General features: G+C 41.5%; 2 protein-coding genes across 3 annotated transcripts in view; one reads left to right on the top strand and one right to left on the bottom strand.

The window, feature by feature from the left end:
- The window catches only part of PIP5K1B (phosphatidylinositol-4-phosphate 5-kinase type 1 beta), a 571,896-nt gene that overhangs the window by 1,164 nt on the left and 543,695 nt on the right, over positions 1 to 27,037 (top strand). The window contains exon 1 of one of the 2 annotated variants that reach the window (XM_061200362.1): positions 13,201 to 13,278. The exons of the other annotated variant lie outside the window; for it this stretch is intronic. The gene's annotated coding sequence lies outside the window, so the exon portion shown is untranslated. Of the gene's footprint in view, positions 1 to 13,200; positions 13,279 to 27,037 lie in introns of those variants that run through there. 2 annotated transcript variants of the gene reach the window in all.
- Positions 1,215 to 7,201, bottom strand: TMEM252 (transmembrane protein 252). Its single transcript, XM_061201212.1, has 2 exons — positions 6,874 to 7,201; positions 1,215 to 3,697 (listed from the first exon to the last, which is right to left on the bottom strand). Exons 1-2 carry the CDS (start codon positions 7,149 to 7,151, stop codon positions 3,460 to 3,462), a joined length of 516 nt encoding a protein of 171 aa, XP_061057195.1. The 5' UTR covers positions 7,152 to 7,201; the 3' UTR covers positions 1,215 to 3,459.

The raw sequence follows: 27,037 nt of genomic DNA, 5'->3' as shown, positions 1-27,037 counted from the left end.
GGTTATCCTTTTTAAATATAGCAGTGTGTACATGTCAATCCCAAACTCCCTAACTATCCCTCCCCTCCACCCTTCCCCCCTGGTAACCATAAGTTTATTCTCTAAGTCTGTGAGTCCGTTTCTTTTTGTAAATATGTTCATTTGTATCACTTCTTTTTAGATTCCACATATAAACGATATCATACGATACTTCTCTTTCTCTGGCAGACTTACTTCACTCAGTATGACATCTCTAGGTCCATCCATGTTGCTGCAAATGGCATTATTTCATTCTTTTTTTATGGCCGAGTAATATTCCATTGTATATATGTACCACTTCTTCTTTATCCATTCCTTTGTCGATGGACAATTAGGTGGCTTCCATGTCTTGGCTGTTGTAAACAGTGCTGCAATGAACGTTGGGGTGCATGTATCCTTTCGCACCATGTTTTTCTCCGGATATATGCCCAAGAGTGGGATTGCAGGGTCATATGGTAGTTCTATTTTTAGTTTTTTAAGGAACCTCCATACTGTTCTCCATAGTGGCTGTACCAATTTACATTCCCACCAACAGTGTAAGAGGGTTCCCTTTTCTCCACACCCTCCCCAGCATTTATCGTTTGTGGATTTTCTGATGATGGCCATTTTGACTTGTGTGAGGTGATATCTCATTGTAGTTTTGATTTGCATTTCTCTAATCCTTAGCGATGTTGAACACCTTTTCATGTGCCTCTTGGCCATCCATATGTCTTCCTTGGAAAAATGTCTATTTAGGTCTTCTCCCCATTTTTTGACTGGGTTGTTTGTTTTGATGATATTAAGCCACATGAGCTGTTTGTAGATATTGGAGACTAATCCCTTGCCGGTCACATCATTTGCAAATATTTTCTCCCAATCTGTGGGCAACAGGACTCTTTTGTCTGACTCACCCAGTGGGATTTAATTGGTAGGCCTCTCAAAGGCAGGATTTTTTGTGGGTAATAACCATGTTTCTGATGCTTGCTTCAGAGTACATTTGTTTTAAAAAAAAAAGAAAAAGAAAGGCAATAAATGCCTATTAGTCGTATTTCTTTATGAAAGGCACATGGCTCATTTTCTGACTCAGTAGTTGATGTTCAATGATGTTAGGCTTTGCAAAAAGATTAACTCATCTGGTTGCTGTGTTCCACATGGAGAATAAAATTTTGACTTACGCTCTATTGATTTTTTTTCTGATACAAAACAGCAAAAAAGGGGAAAGTTTAAGTACAAAATTTATTGCAGGAAAGAGATTAAAACAATTTTCTTATGTAAACCAAAATTACATTTGTCTCACATGACTACCAGTAGTTGGAAAAACCATCTATTACAAATTCAAACTCTGGACGATAGCCCAGTTATAGAGCTTGTTCAGGTCAGTGAATGTGCTCAGACCCCGAGGAAAATTTCAGCATAACCATCTCAGTAGAGGAATAGAAAGACATGACAAGAGAGAAATGATAAATCGCCTTGCTAATAAATGACCGCCTTCCTGTTGGACAACCATGAGTGACCTTCATGTCCAGTTATGTTCTTGATGTCAAGGATTCAAATCACAGATGCCCAAAGTCCTGCTTTGTGTAAAGGAACCAGGATTTCCTTTTTTGGCTTCCTGTGTATTTGTCAGGACATGCTTCATCTGAGCACTCAGCAATAACAGGGAAGAGGAGGCTACGGAGGCCCCATCCCATCTCTACAACCCTTATCCTCTTGAAAGCTCTCCATCCTTCCCACCTCTGTCCAAAGCCCTCCTGTGCCCGTTCACCAAGGCTGTCTGTTATCATTAGGAACCATCTTTCATCATCAGTATAAGAATCAGATGAAAGGAAATTACACCAGGAGGTGAGGGCCAAGCTCCTAGGCAGAAAACCGAGGGCTTATTTACATTTTAAAAGAGAAGCCAGACTGTTAACCCTAAAGCAACCTTTGCTGCCTCTCTTTAAGATAATGCTGCAACCCTGGGGCTCCACTTCCTGTTAGGGCCAACTTCCTCAAGTGGGAGACAAGTCCAAACTGTTCCCTGGGAGGAGGAAGTAGGACAGGATTAGCACAACCTAGCACAAAAGTGTGAAGTCAATATGTCTTCCCATGCCCCTCTAGGAACCTTTCTTCACCCTCCTGAAAATAACTGTATGTTGTTGGAAAGGTTTCTTAACTTCTCAAAGTCTCGATTTATGCATCTGTAAAATGGGAATAACCATAGCGCTTATCTCTGAAGGCTATAATGAGGGCTAAATAAAAAGCGTAAAAAGTTCATAACAGTGCCTGCGATATAAAAGGCATTCCACAATTGTTAGATATTAATCCCAACATAAAGTCCTCACTTGATAGGGGAGGAAACTGAGGCCCAGAGAGATGAAGGTTCTTGCTCAAGCTCTAAAGCATCAGGCTGCATCTCCTCCCACCATTCTGCCACCTGATTTGTCCTCTTGTATTAAAACTTATAATAAGATATAGTGAAGCTGAAGAGGAATCACTGGGCTTTAAAATAAATGTCCTAAGTCTAAAAGTGCCTGGATCTGTATCTTGAGACACAAAGAATTTTCTGTTAATGATTAAGATACTACAATATAGTCTCCTTTCTTTCAAATCCTAGAGATTTACAGGGGGGTTCACTGAAATATATGTGTATTTTAAAACTTTTCAAGATTTATGTCCAATTCTGTATTAATACAACCTATGGCTAGTACAAATTCATTTTTTCCTGAATCTTGTGTATTATGAATTTTTAAGTATTCTCTTTACTCAACTTGAGTCTCTAAGAAATCTTATCATATACGCTTGTACAACCATCCCATTCTTAAAATACTCATTTAAGATTTTGTACTTGAACCATTTTGAAAGCAAATATTGAAGTCACTTTCCTTTCACATAGAAATAAAATACACATACTTAAAATAAAGTCATTCAAAATAACATTCATGGGTTCCAGAGGCAAATCTCTTACAGTGTGAATTACTGTGTCACTCTGGTAATATGGTAAATGAGGATAACTTCAAAGCCAGCCAGCAGAACCCACAATTTAAACGATAGTGACCCTTCATTGCCAGCATGCTTTCCCTTTGTGATTATTGGTAATGCAGTACATGAAGGCACGTGGTGTCCAAGCAGCACCTATTCCTCCCTTTTGGGGGTCTAGGTGATGGGAGAGGAGTTGAGAGAGAGCAGAAAAGCTCTCTGTGGAGCAGAGCTCTCACAACACTTTTGCAGTCCAAAAGTTCACCTGGATTGGGATCCTTTGAAACGTTTGCCTGGTGCCGACCACACCCTTCCAGGGCTCCACTCTGCCCTTGCAGGCCAAGCACATGTGCAGAATTGCATTGCTGTCACACACAGCATCCCCTCTGCAAACTCTCATGTGGGATCACTGATGTGGCTTTTCCTCCCACAGTCCCTGCCTGCGTTTATTAGCAGCTGCATCCCATGAGGGTGCGTCATGAGGGCTGGAGAGCTTCCCCTGCTTCAGCACTCTTGGTTTTTCCTTTCAGCATCCTGCAGTGGCGTTGCTGCCTCCACCCTGTCTGCTACAGACTCGTCATAGGATGGTGGGGCCTCTGGGTGGGCATCACCTTCATCCTCAAATTCGAGGCCCATCTCTGTATACGGAGGTGGAGGAACACCCGAGGTCTCTTGCTCTGCAGGACAGGCTTGTTTTTCAGCATCAAGACTCTCTTCATAAGCAGGAGGGTAAAAATCTGGCCTGGGGGACAAAATGCCACAAACATACATGTGTTATTTAAGTGGTTCATGCCAAAGAGGCATATGTCTGCCTCTCTCAAATCACATTGTGTGAAGTTAAACTGTTAAGAAACATTGATTTTGAAACAGATGTTCTTCTTCCCTGGCATCACCAGTTTTTTAAAAATGTGCTGCTCTTCCAGCAAAACCCTCTTTATCAGCCGTTGGATGTGTGCCTCTATACTCATATTTTTCCCATTGGGTTATTCCAAACTATTCCCTCTCTCTTACTCATCGGAACCAGGGACTTTCAGTGTGAGATCCTTATCAGGGGTACGGGACATGGGGGCCTTGACTGTGGAGCATCTCTCTATCCAGTTATTTAGTTCATTCACATCTTTGTCCCCATTCACACACATCATCTTCTACTCGATTGCACTCACTGTGTCAGATCCTCACAACCAACAAAATGGTGAATGAAAACCAGCTCCATGAAGATTCCTGAACTATATCAGATGCTTGTCTCTTTCCTATCACTCTTTCAATCAGCTAGTCTGCCCCTCCTCCCGCCGCCATACTTACTTCTCAAATTATTTCAACTGACAACTTTATGTAGATTTCAGTAGTGGCCCTTTCCATGCCAACAGGCCAATGGCTAAAGGACCCATTCATGCCAGAGCTGATGTACTCATTGGTAATCTTGCCCAGTGTTGCTAATTGCTAAATCCTCTGGCTTCTCCATCGTGAATGGGATTGGGGGTGGCGTGGAGGTGAAGAAGAGAGAGGGTGAGCTTGATTTAGTCGTGTATTTATGGAGTGAATCGTTCCAGTGCCTACAGGGAGTGTGTGTGGTATGTAACCACAACAGAACGGGGACTGCCATTTGTAGCCATAGCTCCATTCCAACATTACCAGGCCCAAAACCAAAGAGCTGAAGGAGCTATCTACTGTACAGCATACATCTCAGCCTTCACTCAGAATAGCCAAGGCTGTGCCATGGGGCACATGTGTGAAGGCATTGAAGACAGAAAGTTGAGCTGTTCCCTGGAGTGATTTGAGAGGCTCCAGGATGACTGCTGCCTGCCCCCATGTCCCATCCACTTCTCCCAACCCCCAGCCCCCCCACACTGCTTCACATTCCCAGTGTCCTGAATTCCACCATTGCAGACCCCTTTGGGTACCCATTTTGAATGCAAATGCTTCTGAGAAACGTAACTTACCATTTACTGACTTACTAGCCATTCTGAGTGGGCTGGGCATCTATTAGATGCAGCAGAAAGAGGCAGTAAAAGGGAGGTGTCGTGATACCATAGTTTAAAGTATTTCAGCACAGACAGTACAATATTATGCATATGTTAGTAAATTAAGCTACATCCTAAAGGCAATCAGTTACTCTTATCAGGAATTCACACTCTGGAGGCAATCATCTAACATTTATACCAAAAAAAAAAAGAAAGAAAGAAAGAAAACCATCACTCTAGAAGCATCTTCTACAATCACTTCAGTTATCTTTAATTTTTTATCAAACCCAGAGACCTTGCAGTTAGTATAATAAACATTGGAAATGGGTTTTGGTCATTGTAATTAGTATCTTCTAATTAGCATAATCATGTCAAAAATCAACTGTCATGGATAAAAATCACTTATATTCAAGGTACATGGGGTAGCTAAAATATTGTCTGGCCAAAAGTTCGTTCGGGGTTTTCCATAAGATGTTACAGAAAAACCTGAACAAACTTTTTGGCCGACCCAATATCTTAGATGAAGAGAACAAAAGAATTTATGGAGTCTTGCAGACTGTACCTTAAGGATGATGCCTGAGGTTTTATCCCTAAATGATTCCGTGTTCAGCCAAAAATTAGGAGATTTTTGGTTGTCCGATACTTACCATAAGGTTAACAGGAATTTTTTTATTGTGGTAAAGTACATATAACATAAAATTTACCACTTTAGCAATTTTAAGTGTACAGTTCAATGGTATTAAATACATTCACATTGTTTTGCAGTCATCACCATTATCCATCTTCAGAACTTTTTCATCATTCCAGACTGAAACTCTACTCATTAAACAGTAACTCTCCATTCCCTCCTCCCCCGGCACCTGGTAACCACTGCTGTACATTCTGTCTATGAATCTGACTGCTCTAGGTACCTCATATAAGTGGAATCATATAATATTTGTCTTTTGGGCGTATTTCTGGCCTATTTCACTTAGCGTAATGTCTTCAAGGTTCATTCATGTTATAGCTGCATCAGTATTTCCTTTCTTTTTAAGGATGAATAATATTCCATCTTTTGTACGTACCATATTTTGTTTATCCATTCATCCACTGTTGGATATATGGGTTGTTTCCACCTTTTGGCTATTGTGAAGAATGCTGCTATGAACATTGGTGTACAAATATCTGTTCAAGTCCCTGCTTTCATGATTTTGTCTATATACCCAGAAGTGAAATTGCTAGATCAAGTGGTAATTCTATATTTAATGTTTTGAGGATCCTCCATACCACAGAGCAGCTGCACTATTTTGTATTCCCACCAGCAGTGCACAAGTTTTCCAGTTTTTCTACATCCTTGCTAACCTTGTTGTTTTCTGCTTTTTTGATAATAGCCATCCTAATGGGTACGAGGTAGTAAGGTTAACCAATTATTACCTCTGGAATATGAGTGCCTTGTCTCAGGGAAATCTTTCATGCAATGTGTGATCAGAACACCTAAGAGTACAGAAAGCTGGGACTTCACTGAGTTCCTGAAGAGATTATAGAGCTGATTTTATGCTTGCTTGCTCATTTGTTGTGTGACAGAATTTGGTCTGGGACTTGCTTTCCTTACAACCTGGTAGCCAGGTATTGAGGAATAACTAACCATCACCTGCCTCTAAGGACAGCTCCCATGATACAACAAAAGAAAATGAGTTTGGCCTCTTAAATTGGCTTTGGTGGGTTTTTCAGTGGTGATGGGAGAAGGGTGGTTATTCTCTGGCATAAATTCCCTCTACTTCATAGTTTTCCCCAAAGGCAGCAACATTCTTCCTAATGTCTAATCCCAGAGTAATTCCCTGACAATAAAGCTTCAGTTGTAGACACATAGCCCCATGGGACGTGTAAGTTGCTCCCCAGTGGATTAGAAGTCATTGACCTTTTCTGGATCTCAGCCCCACCTCAGTGCTCCCCAGTCCTCTGGCTTCTCAGCACATACCTGTCCACTGTGGCCAGGGGCAGGGCCCCCTGAGCACCGTACTGTCTGAGCACACGGCTGAACACCGCTTTGCTTTCACTGGCCTGGTGGTAGGTGCTCCAGAAAATTCCACTCAGGAGGATCACAAACCCCAGAGGCAGAAGCAAATAGGCCAGGATCAGGTTCCCCTGGCAGTTGAACAGGGAGCCCGAGGAAATGAAGAAGGCCCCCAGGCAGATCATCAGGAAGCCCGTCAGGAGGGCAAAGGCACAGAGAACTAGACAGGTTCTGTTCTGCATCCCTGCTCCTTTGGAACCCAGCTCCCTGACCCTGCCACTCCCCTGCTTCCCCTGCTCAGAGAGAATGCTCTCATTAGCCAGCTCTCAGCTTTATATGCTCTGGGACCAACTGGCCTTTGGACAATTAAAAGAAGCAGGCACTTAGAAGGTATTCATTAACCATTGAAAGTAACTGTAATATCCTTGGATGATTAACCTAAAAACACAGCATTGTGTACTGCAGGAAGGAGTGGCATAGCTCTCTTGCTCTTCTGAGCTGAATGGGAGGGACCCTAGGCTGACCCCAGTTATTTGAGGGAAGGTCTCCCATCCTTTGATTAAAAGGGTCTCTTGATTCCCATCGCAGGTGATTCCAAACTAATGCTAGAGAAATTAGCATTCCTTGCTGAACTCTTTTCTTTGTGGTTTGGCAGGGAGTCCTTTCCTAATTGCTTCTTCCTTTTTCTGTCCTAAAAAGATAATTTTTAAGACTCTTACCATATTTGTCTTGCTTCTCTCAGTGAATCTCCCTTTATTGCCCTCACATTATAATGTTGGAAAGAGTCCAAGAACAAAGCCCCGGGGGTGAACTCCCTGATTCAAAGAGGAGTGTCAGCAGGAGGGGGAAGAAAGTGCTATCAAGAAGGATTGTAATCACAGATCTTCAGGAATGTGAGGGGATTTCGGAGGATGGTTGTAAATGGCAATAATCTGGTGACTTCTGCTCTGAGTCTGATTTTGTATCTTTCCCATTGTTGGGGCCCAAATGTTGAAATAATCCTAGGGTCATTTCTTGTTCATACATAGGTGTTAGATAAATTTTTTTGCTTATTTGCTCAACCACTGGCCACCATACTTGGCTCAGTAGAAGTATTTAAACCAGATCTCAGTGTTCCTGCTCTCAAAAAGGCCACAGGTATTTGATAAAAGAGCATTCCCTAAACATGTGTAGCATGTTTCCACCTCCATGAAAAACAAATACGTATGAGAAGTGCTGCCTGTTCAATCCTTACCCTCCCCCCAACATATCTTAGGGTTTCACAGAGCGCACTAAAATATTGAAGGCTCTGAAAAGTCCTACAATTTTTTCCCTCACAAAATACATATTAAATGAAATTTGTTTTGGTAGATGCTGCTAAAAATTGTTCCCTGTCCTCTCCTCTGTACCATTGCTCTATGTAGCACTGCCTTAAAAAAATCTTTCCAGAACCAGCCTTCTGTTTTCTGTTTGGAATTTGTTTCTTCCATTTTGTCTGTCTTTGGTTTAGACACCCTACTCCAGAGCAGGTTCATGCCCTGATTCCTTCCTTTTTTATTTGATGCTTTGACATGTCCCTGCCAAAAGTCTCCTCCCAGAGGGACTCTGGATCACTTTTGTCCAGAAAGGTTATCTTCAGTTCCTCTTTGATACTCCACTACTGCATTACTATTCTTTTCCATTTACTATCCCAATGGAAAAAGCAGTTCTTTGTGCAGTACCCTAGTAGAAGTTCCATGTACACCCTTTAGCCTCATACCCACCACCTCCTCAGCTTTACTTTCATGTTATGGACTAGGAGAAAGAGAGAAAGTCACCGGATAAAAAATAATATACAGTCCTTCCTCATTTCACCTCGTAACCTTTATCTTTATTAGCTTCAATCCTTATCCTCACCTACTTTCATCTTCTAATCTTGATATTATCCTTGTAGCCTTAAAGCAACCCCTTCTCCCTTTTTCTCCAATTGTTTCTTTTTTTTGCCATATTCAAAATTTTAATCAAATGTATGTCTACTTCCAGTATCTAACATGCCAATTTATATATATGTTTATTTTTTAATTTTTTAATAGATCTTTATTGGCGTATAATTGCTTCACAATATTGTGTTAGTTTCTGTTGTACAACAAAGTGAACCAGCCATATGCATACATATGTCCCCATATCCCTTCCCTCTTGAGCCTCCCTCCCATCCTGCCTATCCCACCCCTCTTGGTCATCGCAAAGCACCGAGCTGATCTCCCTGTGCTATGCTGCTGCTTCCCACTAGCTAACTATTTTACGTTCAGTATAGTGTATATATGTCGATGCTACTCTGACTTCGCCCCAGCTTCTCTCTCACACTCCGTGTCCTCAAGTCCATCCTCTATGTCTACGTCTTTATTCCTGCCCTGCCACTAGGTTCATCAGTACCATTTTTTTTTTTTTTTTTTAGATTCCATATATATGCGTTAGCATATGATATTTGTTTTTCTCTTTCTGACTTACTTCACTCTGTAGGACAGACTCTAGGTCCATCCACCTCACTACAAATAACTCAATTTCATTTCTTTTTATGGCTGAGTAATATTCCATTGTATATATGTGCCACATCTTTATCCATTCATCTGTTGATGGACATTTAGGTTGGTTCTGTGTCCTCGCTATTGTAAATAGTGCTGCAATGAACACTGTGGTACATGTCTCTTTTTGAATTATGGTCTTCTCAGGGTATATGCCCAGTAGTGGGCTTGCTGGGTCATATGGTAGTTCTATTTTTAGTTTTCTAAGGAACCTCCATATTGTTTTCCATAGTGGTTATATCAATTTATGTTCCCAGCAGCAATGCAGCAGGGTTCCCTTTTCACCACACCCTTTTCAGGATTTATTGTTTCTAGTTTTTTTGATAATGGCCATTCTGACCGGTATGAGGTGTTACCTCGTTGTAGTTTTGATTTGCATTTCTCTAATAATTAGTGATGTTGAGTATCTTTTCATGTGCCTCTTGGCCATCTGTATATCTTCCTTGGTGAAATGTCTATTTAGGTCTTCTGCCCATTTTTTAACTGGATTGGTTGTCTTTTTGATATTGAGCTCCATGAACTGTTTGTATATTTTGGAGATTAATCCTTTGTCCAATATATTTATTATTAGCATAAAGAATGTTGTACATCCCTCAATGTGCAATTCTTTGAGCACTTTCAGTTAAACTTACAGAGGAGTTCTTGGATCCAATTGGTCTTGAGGTTGACAGATTTCTAAAATGACCCCTGGAGATCCCTCCCTCCTGCTATCCATGTCCTCTTGAGTGTGGGCTGGACATAATGACCTGACCCCAACCAATAGAATATGGCAAAGGTGATGGGATGGTACTTCTGTGATTAGGTTACAAAAGACTGTGACCTCTGTCTTGCTACCAGACTCTCTCTATTGCCCTCATGGCTTGCGCTCTTTGAAGAAGGAAGCCACCATATTGGAGAAGCCCACATGACAAGGCAACTACTGGCCGACAGTCAGTAAAGAACTGAGGCTCTTAGCCCCCCAGCCAGTGAGGAACTGCATCCTGCCAATGACATGAAAGCCTTGCCCAGTTGAGCCTTGAAATGACCAGACCCTAAGCAACACCTTGATTGAGAGAACTTGAAACCGAGGACCCAGCTAAGTCATGGCCAAATTCCAGACCCACAGAAACTGTGAGATGATAAGTGTGTGCTGTTTTAAGCTGCTAAGTTTTGGGGCAATTTGTTAGGCAACAATGGGTAACTAAAACAGTTCTTTAGGACTTGGAAACCAGAGGAGACAATCGGTTTTATGTGTTTACCCAGTACCGAGCACATAGAAAGTGCCCTATCAAAGTCAGCTATAATCATCCTCACCATTATTATTACTATCATCACTGCTGTAAATCCAAAAAGCTGGGAAAGACCCAGGATTTCCAACTGAAAGGTCTGCACTAGGACTTGGGTCCCAAGAACAGGTAAATGGTAGAGCCCCCGAGCTACAATTAAGTATTAGAGTAAGGAGGGATAACATTCTCATTGAGAACTGCCCGAGCATAGGGTTGGGCTTCTTTGTTTTAAACCAAAACTTGAGGATTAGTCAGGCTGGGCATTATGACAGGTCAGGCCTAGTTCCTGTGATCACATGAATATCTGAGTAAGGAAGTATCTCTATGTTTTCTCTCCTCCAGTTCCAATAAAGGGTAACTAGTGCCTTATAGTTTGTCAGATAGGTTCTTCCTCTCCAACACCCTTTAAGGAGGTGTGTGTCATTCCAGAGCAGTGTATTTTGTTGTGGTGGTTGGTTTTTTGCTTCTTTGTTTTGGTGAGAAATTGAATAGGAAAGAGCAAGATCCAGGAAGTGGCAGAAGGGTGGAAGATCTTAGTTATTTTATATAAAATTTATATAAAATAAAGAGTGAGTCCCTGGGCTCAGAGTATTTAAGGAGTTTATCTGGGATGAGATGGGGCCCCAAGGAGGAAGTATAGGAGAATCTGTAGTATATGAAGAAAGTAGATGAGAAAGGGGGGGTGAGGCAAAAATCAATATAGAAATATGAAGTATTAGGACTTCCCTGGTGGCGCAGTGGTTACGAATCTGCCTGCCAATGCAGGGGACATGGGTTCGATCCCTAGTCTGGGAAGATCCCACATGCCGCAGAGCAACTAAGCTTGTGAGCCACAAGTACTGAGCCCGCGTGTCACAACTACTGAAGCCCGCTCACCTAGAGCCCGAGCTCCGCGACAAGAGAAGCCACCGCAATGATAAGCCTGCGCACCTCTACAAAGAGTAGCCCCTGCTCGCCGCAACTAGAGAAAGCCCGCAAGCAGCAACAAAAACCCAACGCAGCCAAAAATAAATAAACTAATTAACTTTAAAAAAAAAGAAAGAAAGAAATATGAAGTATTTTTGAGAACTGTGTGTCTCCTTCATGGTTCTTGAGACATACTAGTGAAGGATTTATGTGGAAGTTATTTTTGCATGATTGTGTTTATTATTATAATTAAATATATAAATTATTAAATTTTTTTTTTTTTTTTTACTGTGATTCTGCTTCAGTTCTGAACCACATGCATCACTGCTCTATGAGCATTATTCCCCTTTGATACCTCAAAAATGACCAAGGATAACTAAAACCAGTGATTTGTAGTTTTAAACAATCCTAATTACTTGTGGTTTCCCTGTTTCTTTGTGCTGTGGTAAGCCCTCTTTCCCCACAATCACTAGCAGTGGAAACATTTTTGAAAAGTGAAAAATGAAAGAAGGTGTATGCTTGCTTGTGTGATAATAAAGTAGCACAAACATTGAGAGGAAGCCTCCTGGTCTTCATTAGTCTTGAAGGGGCAGAAACCCCAGCAGAAGAGCAGTTGTAATGATAGAGAGGGAAAAAAGCAGGCCAGATCCTCAGAACTGGGGATAAATTAAAAGAGTCCAATAAAGAGCCAGTCAAACACCAAAAATATCACCTTATAGGGAGGGTGGGAGGGAGGGAGACGCAAGAGGGAAGAGATATGGGAACATATGTATATGTATAACTGATTCACTTTGTTATAAAGTAGAAACTAACACACCATTGTAAAGCAATTATACTCCAATAAAGATGTTAAAAAAAAAAAATCACCTTAAAGAGTCAGTTTCAGGAGACCTTTGGGCCTCTGGCTGGCCTTCCTTAGGCGGGGCCCTGTCTTCCGGCTCTGCCTTCACTCCTAGGCCTCCTTTCCTGTGCTCGCCCACCTTGCCACTTAGCCAGCACTGAGTGTGAGGGGAAGAGGCCAATGATACTCCATTTCAGGCAGAGAAACTGCAAGAGGGAGAGATGGATGACTCATCTAAGTTAATATGGTCAGCATGAGATTGATGAGAAAATGGATACTCCGGGAGGAGTATGGACAGAGGCCCACCTTCTATAAAGAAACGTTCTGGGACCCAGTGGAAGCCAAGATCCCCCCATCCCAATTCCCATCCCCTCCACAAGAGATTCACCTAAGAAATGATGTCTTCCTTCTAAACCAGTTTATTTATTATTATCATTCATTAAAATTCACCAATCAACAGTAGTGCCTGACTTGGCAGTAGGCAGTAACATGTTATTTGGTTGACAGCCAAACTATCTTAAAACGTAATCACTCTTTCAACACTCTGTTCCTTTGAGCATGACTGACCCACCAGTGCTGTTCTGAACATTGAGTGCAGCTGAGTTCCAAGCACTGTTCTGCCTTCTATGTCCGAGCCTCCAAAACCTCACCCTTTTTTCAAACTCTCCAGCGTAAGATGTGTCTTGGAACTTACAACAGCCATCTGCACTCCCGTCTTTGGTTACTGAGCACACGGGCCAGCACCCTTCTCTTGAAAGCCGGAAAAGCATGTTGCCCTGGATGAGAAGTAGATGGGGACTTTGGAAAGAAGCTAATGGTGTGTAAAGGGTGTTGCGTAGGAGGGGCATGGGGTCAAGAGCTGGGACAGAGTGGCCAGATTTCAGAAGGTCGCTTGGGTTTAGGAAGTGAGGCTCTGTGGGAGGTGGGGAAGGTGAGCATCTGCGCAGTGAGCGATGTCACCTGGTCTGATTTCATGGTGGTGATTACTGAGTGATTTCTGGATTAGCCTTTCACACGTGTGGGTTCACTGGGCACTGGCCACTTCCTCCTCCTGCTCCTTGTTTTCTTTGCCTCTGACCCTTTCCCCCACCTCTCTTTTCTCCCCTCACTCACTCAGGAAGATTTAAATGAAGGCATTTTTAGGTTAGCAGAGGACAAACAGCTTCAGAGAAAAAGTGTGGTGTTGTGAGGTAAGGAGATATTAGACCAGCACGCAGGACTCACTCTCCCCCTGCAATGAACCTAGTGAGTCTCTAGGACAGAGGACTCTGAGCAAGGCCAGAACAGGGTGAGGCCCATGAGGCACTCAACTAGAGTACAGAATTCTGGGGGCACCAAAAAACTTAGTACTCAAGATAAATCAAAATTTCAAACAATGTTTAAAAAATCAAATTGGCAAATATGGCTTATGAGCTGCCCCCTGTTTCTGTAAGTAAAGTTTTGGTGAGGAAATTAGGTCACGTCTTTGGACCAAACAAGACAAATTCTGCTCTAGGGAGAGCTCAGCTTCCAATTTAATCCAGAAACAAGCCAGAAGAGATTTAATTTCTTTATGGATCCTTGGAAAACTGAAAGGAGGCCATACTTCTGTGGCCACTTTGGATCAGAGCAGAAGCCTCAAGCCAGGGCAGCTTTGACTGCCTAGGTTACACCAGTTGGTGTGATGGCCAGTGACTTGTAAATATGAAGTGGGTTCTGTATCCCACCTCATGAAATTTTCTTTAATATTGAACTACTATTTCCTACCTCCCTGGTTTTTAATACTCTTGGATAACGTAAATGATAGCATAATTATATGTTCCTCAAAGATTTGGTAGAACTCACTCATAAAACCACAGGATCCAAGACCTTTTTTTTTCTCACTTTTTTATATCATATCTTACAGTTTTTTTTTTAATTGAATGCCAGATGGTATGCATATGATAGTAGAGTCTAAGTTAAGTAGTATTTATGCCATGCCTGGAAATGGGAACATCTCCTTCTGTGCTCACCTATCAGTAGACTGGGTCGAGTGAATCTAGTCAAGATTTGAACTGAGTTTGGGTTTCATTGTCACTATGGTTACCTTCAGTGCACTACTGGTTTTCAATTCCTCATGTGTTAACTGGTGCTTGGGGTGAGGGTTGGGTTGCTGGAGGGTTTTTTTCAGTGTTCCTCCTCTGCTCTCAACTGTAGAGCTTCACTGTGTGCCCACAAGGGGTCTTCACACTCACCTATTCCCTCAGCAGTGGACTGCTGTTGCTTGAGACTGGTGCTTGCTAGCTGGGTGGTGGGGTCAGGGGCTTTCTCTGTTATTCTGCCCACCTCAGTCTTAGGCAGGATCTGTGGTCCTGGGTCTTGGGGGTGAGGGCTTTCTCAGTGGTCCCACGATTTCTCCAACATTAGTCTCCTCTAAAGATCTGGCCTCAGGATGGTTCCCTGACCCTCCTCTTGAGGTAGAGGGTTTTTTTCCTTTTCGCTGACCCCAGCTACATGGGTTTCAGCTCTGTCCTGGGGGAAGAGGTTCTGCTGCCCTTCTCTCCCCAAGCTGCAGCTTAACAAAGTCAGGTGGGGTTTTGACATTCATGTAGCAGCTTGGTGAAGGTCCACGGAAAAGAACCTAGAAAAGTAGGTGCAAACTCCCCTTGTGCCCGCAGTTCCCAGTGGTTCTGTTCTCTCAAGTTAGCCCACATTTGACATTTAACAATTCACTAAAAATGTTAACTGGATTCTTCTTACCGGCTTGTGTGACACTCCGTGTCTCTTCTTCTTCCTGTCTCTTCTTCCTGTGTCCTACCACAAGTGAGCCAGGGCTCATGTCCCAGCTTCCCTTGGAGGCTCCTGTCTTTCCTTGGTCTTCAGGCTGTTTTCCCTCTAATTTCAGCTCTTTGATGGATTCAAGAAAAATTATGGTTTTGTAGGTTATCAGACATTTTCTTATTGGGAGAGTGAGAACAAAACTCTTTCCAGCTTTCTACATTGTAGGCAGAAGCAGATCATCCTTGGCACAATCTTTTTAAATGGGTCAATTTTGATTACTTTTTCAAAGTTTACTAGGGATTAATATAGGGTTATCTCCTTTTCTTGAATCAGTTTTTGCAATGTACAATTTCCTAGAAAACACACATATAATATATATATATATATTTCACTCATAATTTTAAAATCTCCTCTGATTCTGTAGGTATGTCAACTTTCCATTTCTTTAACATTGCTATTTGTGTCTTTACACTTTTTCCTTGATAAGACAAGAAAGCTATTTTACTAGTTTTTTTCAAAGATACTTGTTCATGTACTGATCTTTTCCAAGAGTCAGCACATTTGGTTTTATTATTCAGGCCTTTTTAAAAAGGACTTTGTTTTATAAGTTTTATATTTCATAATTTTCTGCTTTTATCATTAATAAGATCTTTAGTATACTTTTAAAGAGTTCTTTGTCATTCTTTTGTCTTCAGTAAATCAGTTCTTTACTTTTTTATCATTTATCAAATTAGTTTCATATTTCATCAATTTCTGCTCTTTAGTAAGTTATTTAGTCTACTTTTAATGGTTGTTTTTGTCATTCTTTTTGTGGTATCTTCCATAGAATGCTTAGTTAATTTATTTACCTTTTTGTTTTCTAATCAATGTAATAAGGGCTACACATTTTCTCCTGTGTGTCACTTTGGCCTAAATCCCACAAGTTTTTATATGCCATGCTCATATTGTTACTCATTTCCAAATAAAAAGTAATTTAACCTAATATAAAAATGAGCAAAATATATAAACATATAAATGATAGAAAAAGAAATGAAAATAGCCCTTAAATAATGAAAAAATATTCAACCTTACTTGTAATAGGAAAAACACTAAAATACAATTTCTCACCTATCAGATTGGTAAATCTCAAGGTCTGACAACACATTCTGTTGGTAAGACTTAGGAAAAGGCACTCACTCTCATATGTTACTCGTGGTAACACAAAATCTAGCAAAATTACGTTTGTATTTTTCTTCTGACCCAGAAATCACACTTCTGGAAATTTGTTCCAAAGATACACTGGCAAAAACCCAAAAGTATAAATGCATAGATCCACTCATTACAGCAGCACTGTTTATAATTACATAAGACTGGAAACACCCAAATGGCTATGAATAATGGGTCAGAAAAAAAAAACTAAGGTACGTCCACATAATACAGTGTTATACAGTTGTAAAGGAATGAGTAATATTTTTACATTACTATAGAATGATATCCAGGATATATTGATAAGATAAAAAGTCAAAGTAAACAACAGAGTTTAGAGTATAAAAAAAGGAGTAGTTGATAAAACAGTGGTAGATACATGCCAGTATAAATTTGTCCCAAACCCATAGAATGTACAACATCAAGACTGAATCCTAATATAAACTATGGGCTCTAGGTGATAATAATCTATCACTATAGGTTCATCAGTTGTGGGGTTTGATAATGGAGGAAGCTATGCATGTGAGTGTGGCATGGGATATATGGGAAATCTCTGCACTTCCGTTCAATCTTGCTGTGAACCTAAAATTGTTCTAAAAAATAAAGTCTATTAAATAAAGTCATTTTTATAAAAGAATGGGATAAAAAATATATATGCATCAATGCCTGTATATTTTCAAAAAGAAACAATGAAAGTATCAAACAAAATTAATTTTTAAAAAAATGATTACCTTTAGGAAGAGGGAGGTAAAAGTGTAGGAGGAACAAGATTGGAAAACAGACTTGTCTGAATGTGCCTTTTAAAAATAGTTTTGACATTGGAACTGTATACACGCTTTATATAAGTAAAACAAAATTAAATTAAAACTGAAAGACAGGGCAATCCCTAAATATTTTCTTTTTTAAATGAAGGACTTAGGGTTTCTGGTTCTGATGTAAGGAACTTGGAAGTGGCCACACCATCCTAACAAGTAAGGAGCTAAATAGACTGAAAAATCAACAATTTTCTTGGATCCATGAGAGTAGGGAGGACACAAGGCAAAGCACTGCCTCCAAGATTGGAAAGACTGACAGGTGAATACAGGGAGTCGTGGCTTCCTGGAGCCCCTCGAGACCAGGAACCGTGGTAGGGACTAGTGCCAGTGCAGGAAGACACGACTGTAGTTGAAAATTGCTGGGGACTCCCTGTGGACAGCTCTGAGAGTTAAAAACTCCAGAGGGGCCCCGTCAGAGCTGGACCCCTGCACAATATTGTGAGATTTACTTCTAGGAGCTCAACCAAGTTCCCACAGGAAATACTGGGGGGAAATCCCCTCACGCTTCTGGCAGGGGGAGGGGAAAAGGAGCCATTCTGAAATGCCCCTGAACCCTCTGGTCTTCCGAATGAGGCCTGCCCTCAGGAGAAACTAGTTAAGAGGAGCCTAGCCAATGTGGGAGAATGGAAGTACCCAACTCCAGCTGGCTCTAGCCTTTGATATGGAGGAAGATAAATACCCAAATTCATCCCGTCAGGCCATCCTATCCCACTTAAGGGGGGAGAAACAAAACAAAACAAAACAGAACTGAGAACACTTGTGAAGTTCACAGTCCAGAGGGCACAAGCTCACTAAAAACCTGAGACACAACCATTCTCATTCCATAGCGCTACAGAACACTCCTCCTCCCTACCACCTCTCCACCACATTACTAAGGGCCTGTTTACTGCTATTCCTCTTACCTGGTACATCATGTCCAGCTGTCAACAAACAAACAAACAACCAAGCAAAAACAAGGCCTACCAAAGGGCAAAAGACAGCATTTGAAACATTAGAACCAGACATTGTAGGGATGTTGGAATTATCAGACCAGGAATTTAAAACAACTATGATTAGTATGCTAAGGGCTCTGATGGATAAAGCAGACAGCGTACAAGAACAGTCGACAATATAAGCAGGTGGAAATCCTAAGAAATAACCAAAAAGTAATGCTAGAGATAAGAAACACTGCAGTAGAAATGAAGAATGACTTTGATGGCTTGTGTAGACTAGACACAGCTGAAGAAAGACTCTCTGAGCTAGAGAATCTATCAATAGAATCCTCAAAATAAAAAAGTAAAGGGAACAAAAGACTGGAAAAAAACCCCAAAAACAACAGAAGAGACTATCCAAGGACTGTGGGACCACTACAAAAGGTGTGGTATGTGTAATGGGAATACCAGAAGGAGAAGAGAGAAAGGAACAGAAGGAATATTTGAAACAATAAGGACTGAGAATTTCTCCAAATGTCAGACACCAAATCAGAGATCCAGGAAGCTCAGAGAACACCAAGCAGGAAAATGCCAACAAACAAACAAACAAATAGATCTGGGCATATTTTCTAGCTACAAAAAAAAAAAAAAGAAATAGGAAGCAAATAAACCTAACTCCTGATCAGGTTGATAACAAACCATAATGAAAATAATAATAATAATTATTATTTTTTTAAAGTTTGCACAATTTTATTAATTAATTAATTAATTAATTTTTGGCTGTGCTGGGACTTCGTTTCTGTGCGAGGGCTTTCTCTAGTTGCGGTGAGCGGGGGCCACTCTTCATCGTGGTGCGCGGGCCTCTCACTATCACGGCCTCTCTTGTTGGGAGCATAGGCTCCAGACGCGCAGGCTCACTAGTTGTGCCTCACGGGCCCACTTGCTCCGTGGCATGTGGGATCTTCCCAGACCAGGGCTCGAACCCATGTCCCCTGCATTGGCAGGCAGATTCTCAACCACTGCGCCACCAGGGAAGCCCGAAAATAATTATTTTAAGTAAATTTAAAATGCAGTATTTTCACTTAGTAGAAAAGACTTTAATGAAAAACAAAACAAAAGCAAAACCTAGGAATAAATCCTAATATGTATTAAGTAGTCTTATTGTTAGTAAGAATATAAAGTATTATTTTCAAATTTTTATATGTGTATGGTAGGATAAGCCAAACAGGTTAATGTCAGTATGGACAAAAATTTCAGCATAAGATGCACATAAAAATCAAAGTTAAATAAGATCTGCATAGTCTTAAATTTTACCTTGAAAAAGCACTTATGAATTCATGATTTATTTTGTTATTTATGAAAATTGCTTATAATTTAGCACTGAAAAGGCTTTTTTTTTTAAAAATATTTATTTATTTATGGCTGTGTTGGGTCTTCGTTTCTGTGCGAGGGCTTTCTCCAGTTGTGGCAAGCGGGGGCCACTCCTCATCACGGTGCGCGGGCCTCTCACCGTCGCGGCCTCTCTTGTTGCGGAGCACAGGCTCCAGACGCGCAGGCTCAGTAGTTGTGCCTCACGGGCCCACTTGCTCCGTGGCATGTGGGATCTTCCCAGACCAGGGCTCGAACCCGCGTCCCCTGCATTGGCAGGCAGATTCTCAACCACTGCGCCACCAGGTAAGCCCCTGAAAAGGCCTTTAGAAGCAATGACAACCCAATAGCAAAGAGCATCCATAGCACTCAGATTGTGGTCTCTCACCAAAACAAACAAACAAAACAAAACGAAACAAAAAAAACCAACCATCTCTGTAAAAAAATGGTTGATTCTAGGTCTCGGGCAGAAGACCTAGGAGATATAATAGTGACCCCCAAAACAAGGAAACTAACAAAAACTCCAGGAGTTATGCCTAAGAGGTGTAGGAGCAAACCTGAAGGGGCCCTTACTAGCCCGGGGTTTCTCATCCTCCGCACTACATATTGACATTTTGAACCAAATAATCCTTTGCAGTGGGGGCTTACCTGTGCCCTGTTGTACACGGTTTAATAGCCGCCCTGACCTCTATCCACTAGATACTCAGTCATGGCAATCAAAAATGTCTCCAGGCATTGGTGAATGTCTCCTGGGGATCAAAATTGTCCCTAGTTGAGAACCACTGCACTAGCCCAAGATGGGGCAACCTGGGACCCAAAGTTTCAAAAACTGAAATGAATAGAAACAAATAAATTACATAAAAACCCATGACTTCATAATATTTCTTCAGCTCTGAAAAATAGTCCTCTCTGACTTTTGAATGCCCTTCCATCTATTGCCTTTGTTCTCTCCATTACAAAACTCTCTAGACAGATGTAGTAGCTTCTGGAAATATCTTTATATCTTTGCACTGTTTTGAAAGAGCTCCTCGGCCCAATGTTGCAGCTCATTAAAATAATATTCATCTGTGCCCATGTATGGTCAGGCCACCCAAGGTGGCTGTTCTCTTGGTCTCTGTACATCCCCTGCCTGACCAGTGCCAGCTTCACCTACACGCTACTCACCTGACTGACCTGCTTTTTACATACTCGCCTCAGGCCCCAGCTGGGGATTGTTCTTATCAAGAGGGCAGTGAGGGGCGTGCCCTCTGCCGGTTTCCCTGGTAACCAGTGAGCGCACCTGCTGTCAGTCCCTCTATAACTGGCGATCTCCCCTCCCGCGGGAGCGAAGCCTGCCATGCTGTCCTGCCCGTCTTTGGCCGCACACAGTGGGGTGTCACTCCAGGACCTTGCTTCAGACAAGTAAGCTCCCCCATCGGTTAAACCATTGACGTCTCTGTCGCTGACCCCGGGCTCTTTCTTCGGTCTTGAAGCTGGGCGAGTACAGGCCTTGTAGGCCTGCGGGGTGCCGCTCAACAGCCCGTTTGAATATTCAGCCCAATTTTAAGTAATGGTGATTCTATTTTCAGTAATCCAGAAGTCTGTGTGTTTCTTTCACAAGGCTGCTTTTCTATTTTATGGCTGCAATAATCATCCCAGTGAATGAAGGTTCTGACTAAAGAGCCAGCTTCTAGGGTGTGTAGAGTAGAATGTTGCAGATATGCAGGTAGATTATCTTCGTGTGGGAGATGCCTCTCCCCAACTTACGAGGTCTGGGAACCTCTTATATCAGAAGCATCTTGTGGTTTCTTTTTCTTGTCACCTCTTCCCACTCTAATTCTTGTTGTTATATGGGTAGAGTTATCAAGTTCTGCCCTACTTCTCTGTCCAGAGTCAGCCCTTCCGATAGGAGACCACCCAGCTTCACTGGTTGAAGCAGTTGCTGAGGCTTTAACATAGGAGCAGACGTCATTCGTGCCAGAACTTCAGCATATGATGGACATGCGTGGATCATGATAAGCCCCTCAGTTCATAATAGGATCTTTTAGTTTATTTACCAGATAATTATTGACAAGGCCCCTCCCTACTCTGTACTGTTAACCCAGAGCTTGAAGTTCCTCTAGAAAGTTAGTGCACAAAACAGCTGTTACCTTTGCAGTGTCCTTCTGCTGGCTTTTTTCCCCCTGCTTTTATTGCTCTTTCAATCCAATTCTATCTTTGCTCTGTTTTCCAGGATAATATCTTCACATTATCTGATCTGTGATTGTAACTTTTCTTGTTTGGTATTTCAGTGGAATTTAGTGGGGAAGGAAAAGCAGACAGGTGTACTCAGCCTGCCAATTTGATCCCCATATTTTTTCTGAGTGTATGAGTAGAACAACATATGTTTTCGAAAACATTATTTTTAATGAATGAGCCTTCATAGTTCATCATACTGGAGTATATATACTAATTTTCTTCTCTTTCTTCACCACTAAATCATAAGGTCCTTGAGGAGAGAGAAAAACGTCAGCTTTGTAGATCCTTAAGACTAATTGAAATGTCTGGCATGTAGCAGTTCATAAGCATTCCTGATTCAATCTGATGTTTTTTTTTCAGTTGAACAGGTGAGAACAAATGTAGAGACTTGGGGTAGCAGGTGGAGAGAGAAAGCAGGGAGGAAGGTTGATCTGGGAACTGAGAACACTAAACGTGTGCGTTCCTGTGTTTTTATTTGATTCCCCCTCTCCTACATTTCTGTGCTATTGCAGAAGTTGATCCTTGTGCAGCCACTATGGAAAATAGTATGGCGATTCCTCAGAAAATTAAAAATAGAACAACCATATCATCCAGCTATTCCACTTCTGGGAATATATCCAAAGGGAAAAACCCCCCCACTAATTTGAAAGAATATATGCACTCCTAGGCTTATTGTAGCATTAATTACTGTAGCTAAGATATGGAAGCAACCTAAGCGTCCACTGATGGATGAATGAATAAAGAGTATGTGAGATACATATATATATATACACACATACATACACGCAATGGAATACTACTCAGCCACAAAAAGAAGGAAATCTTGTGACAACATGGATGGACCTTGAGGGTATTATGCTAAGTGAAATAAGTCAGGCAGTGAAAGATAAATACTGTGTGATTTCACTTGCATGTGGAATCTAAAAAACAAAACAAAACAAACACCCAGATACAGAAAACAGGTTGGTAGTTATCAGAGGGGGGGAAGTGGGTGGGTAAGGAGTGGGTAAAACTGGTGAAGGGTGTCACTTGAATAGTGATGAATAGCAACTAGACTTATGTGTTGATCACTTTGTAGTATATACAGAGATCGAATTATTATGCTGTACACCTGAAACTAACAAAATGTTATACACCAATTTTACCTCAATAAAAAAAAAAAGAAGTTGATCCTTAGTTGGACTGGGAAACATGGATGTTGAGATTTTCCTCTCTCTTTATAAAGCCCTAGAAATAAGAACTTATCTTTGGAGCACAATGTTTCTTTCAGCACATGTCACAATATGTATAAAATACTCCAGAAGGGATGTGTTTCTAAGTTACAAGTGTAGTAAGAAGTATAAAGATGGTGTTGATCTACCCAAGTTGCTATTTACTGCCTCAGAAGGATGAGTCATTCTGTTTATGTTGAGAGACTGAAGTCACGTCTCCTCACAGCCAGGAGTGTAATCAAGTCGTGAAAATGCCATGATAGGAAACGTAAACTCTCATGGGATTGTGACATTCAGATTGTTAGAAACCTTTATGGAAGCGTATTGGGATGAATAGTTCACTACACTTGAACAAGTATTGGAAATCAAACCAAGAAGGCATAAGACAACATTATACTAGCATATCATCAAACCTAGAATTATTTTTTCAAATTTTATAAATATAACTGGGAGCCTCAAAAGCTGATGATTCCCATTTTCTATCCACAAAAACTGAAAAACAAATCCAGTCTTATTTTTTTTCTCTTTCACCCCCTGCCCCTTTTTTCTTTTTTTTTTTTTTGGGCCATGCCATGAGGCATGTGGGATCTTAGTTCCCTGACCAGGGATCGAACCCGTGCCCCCTGCAATGGAAGTGTGGAGTCTTAACCACTGGACTGCCAGGGAAGTCCCTCTTTCCCTTTTTTTAATGCATCTATTTATTTACTATGAGTCACTGGTGTCTAGCAAGCATAAAGTTGAATAATTTATTAAAATGTTCCTTTCTCTAAATGAGAAGTGATGTTTATACGTAAATTGTCATCTCTTCACGTATAATAGTTTCATAGATTTTTTAAATCAATAGGGGCCCAAATTTATTTCTTTTTTGAAAGATGAGTGAAAGAAGATTGGTGAGGACAACTTGCTGCTGATGAATAGGAAAGAGTTAGCAGTGAATACCTTGGTTTAAATTGAAATATGTATAGTTTCTCACATCTCATGGTCCAACGTGGAAAACACCTAAAACAATTGTGATAACAATTTGTTGAGTACCACCATGTACCAGGTACCACTCATTTACTATTTCTGATTCTTGCAACAATACCACAAGGTAAATATCATAAGCTCCATTCGAGATCGGAGGATGCTGAGTTCTGAGAGAATCAGTTACCAAGGTCATTTAGAGCCTGTCTGCAAACCCTAATGGGCTCTATATCCTACACTCTTCATTGTATATCACAGTGCCTCTCTTGACAGCTCCGTTTAAGTCTGGTGATTTTACTTGATTAATTTACAAGTGATAGACATTGATTGCTGCTTCTAATGGATTTTGTAAAAATTCTAGACTCACAGTATTACCATTTACAAGTGTATCAATCAGGATGGGGTAGGCTTTGCTTTGTGGCAAGCTCCAGATCTCAGTGACTTTCAATAACAAAAGTTTATTTCTTGTTCACTCACCATGGCCATCATAGATCAGCTGGGGCTCTGTTATAAGTTGACTTTATCCCAGCTGAGGGAGGAACTATTCTCTAGAGCATGAACAGTCACAACAGCCAAGAAGAAAGATGACCTAAAGGGTCTTGCATTGGTGATTAAATTTTGTCCCAGATGTGTCACACATCACTTTACTTACAACTCATTGGTGCTAATTGGCCACATGTCCCCAACCAACCATAGGGGACCAAGAAGTGAAAACCTGCTATAGACCCAGAAGACTCTAATAGCCAGAAATATTTGGTGAGTGGCATTAACTCTTACCAGGTTTGCACCTCGGTGCTGGGGGGAGCACAGAGAGTAAGGCATGGTCTTTGTCCTCAGAAAACTTAGTGTGAGACATGCAAAAAAGCAACCATAAGGCAAAGGAAAATAAGTTCCAAACTAGTATAAGCATCGCATTAGAGGAACACAGAGGAAAGAATGATTAATTTTAAATGGTGAGACTACAGAAGCCTTTGCAGAGAAGAATACAGATGAGCTTTAAAAGCTTGAAGGATTTCAAAGCATTGAAGGATTTTTTAAACCCTCTTTTCTTCTCATCATGCGTTCTCTAAATTAAAGTATTCAAACCGTGGGTAGTAACCCATTGTAAGGCCATTAAATCAACATAGAAGTTTTGACCAGCACAGGGAAAAAGAACAGACAATCACCGGACATCACACGTGGCAGAGGTGAGAATTGTTCAGGGTAATTTGTTTCTGGAGGGTGTGTGTGTGTGATGTAAAATACATTTCTTATTGTAGATCCTCATCAAAAAAGTTTGACAGCCACAGGGGTATATGGTCTCATTTATTTCTTTGACTCCCAAACCTTTGTCTTTACTTGTCTATCTATATCAATTCCAAACCCATATCTTCAACTGCCTGCTTAACATGTCCCCTCAGAAAGCACAGAGCAATTCACAGTCAAAGCTCCTTTTGCCATCATCCCTTCCAGGCCTGCTCCCATCCCCACCTGACTGCCAGCTCCAAACCTCCTTTGTTTCTTTCATCAGCCATCTACCCATCTTTCATGGCCATCTATCCACTAGACAAACTGGAATCCTGGGAGTCATTCTTGGCCCTTCACACACTACATTCTCTGTCTCTAAATTTTATTTCATGCCTATATACCTTTCAAAAAGGTATTTTTGCAATAACTTTCACCCCTCTCCCTTACATGCTACCATCCTGATGCAAACTACTGTCATCTCCCTTCTGGACAAGGGCATTTGCTTCCTAACTCGCCTCTCCACAGCATCTCTTGGCCCTTTCCAATCCATTCTTCACTCTGCAGACAGAGGGATCTATTAACCATGTCATTGCCCTACTAAAATCGAAGGGTAAAGCCACAAATCAATCTGGCTTGAAAGGTGCTCCGTAACTGGTCCCTGACCATCTCCCCTGTCTCTCCCTCATAGCTTCCCATCTGGGGCTGCTCTCAGCCTTTCATACGTACCATACCATCTCATGTTTGGGTCTCTGGAGATGCTTTTCTTTCCAGGAGCCCTCTTCTCCCCTCATCTCTTAATGTAGCCAACCTTCCCTTATTCCTTGAAGTCTCAGAAGGCTGTCACCTCCTTAGGGAGGCCTTCCTTGGCTCCTGAGTAAGATTAGGTCCTTGCAACATAACACATAGCACAATTGTAATTATTTACTTGTTCTAAGGTCTCTATTCCCCATGAGACTCTAAGCTCCTTCAAGGCCAAGAATGCATCTGCTGTGCCTCTTCGCCTTGGAACCACAGTGCCATGCCCAGGGTCTGGTATACAGTAGCGGCTCAATCATTCTTTTTGAATAGATTGAAGAAGACTGTGTTTAAGACATTTCTTTAAATAATTATGGTGGCCAATTGTGATGTTACATCCTCAAAAGAACACCTGATTGCCTGAAAGTGGAACGTTGCCATGTGACCTATTCTGGGAGGTTTGGACTTCTTTGATATTCCAGATAAGGGCTATCAACTCCAGCTGAACTTCATCTGTCTAACAGAAGCGTTTGTTCACCAGGAGTCTGGCTGTGCTACTCATCTGATAGTAAGTTGCTGGCTAATCAGATCCCTACAATGAAATGGTTCATCCCCATTGGACTTCTCTGTCTCTCTAATGATCAGAACACACCTTCAGAGATGTGACTTAGTGACACCTGAAGTGGCGTGATTCTCTCTCTGCCTTCTACTGCCTATCATTCTTTTTCTGTCTCTTCTGCTCCCCTGCCAACCTCAGGCCTACAGACAGAGAGGAGGCAGCAAGGCCACTGACGCCTGATAATGGAGGCCTCACTTATTTTACTTTTCATGCCCTTCAGCATGTTATTCCTCAGTCTGTCCCCAGGGGATACTACAATCATCCCCTTGGCCTTGGCCTCTCTTTGAAGTTGAAAATTAAAGTGAGTTTTCTCCAGTTGCTTTAAGTAATATAGTTAAATATTACAGAGTGGTTGACCCCTGCCTCCCGACATGTCCCCTTTGACGTGATTCCGACCAGCCTGCTGATCAGACAAACATGGGTGAGCTACAGAAGGGAGTTAGCAGGGAAAGGGACATGTTATACTTTAATTAAAAAAAAAACCAGCCATTTCCCGTTCCCAAGAAAGTTACCTTGGGACAGGCCACGGAGGCGCACATACTGCATTCTGTAGAAACTACAAAGGCCAGGCCTCACTCGGGGTCCA

This window comes from Eubalaena glacialis, chromosome 9, assembly GCF_028564815.1.
Source record: "Eubalaena glacialis isolate mEubGla1 chromosome 9, mEubGla1.1.hap2.+ XY, whole genome shotgun sequence".
In the NCBI taxonomy this organism is placed as follows: domain Eukaryota; kingdom Metazoa; phylum Chordata; class Mammalia; order Artiodactyla; family Balaenidae; genus Eubalaena; species Eubalaena glacialis.
Note: the sequence above shows the minus strand (reverse complement) of the source record. Positions and strands in the feature narration are given on the sequence as shown.

Coding starts and splice junctions, on each gene's coding strand:
- TMEM252 (XM_061201212.1), bottom strand. CDS start 7,151: ATGCAGAACAGAACCTGTCTAGTTCTCTGTGCCTTTGCCCTCCTGACG. Junction 3,698..6,873: donor CCCCTGGCCACAGTGGACAG/GTATGTGCTGAG, acceptor TTTGTCCCCCAG/GCCAGATTTTTACCCTCCTG.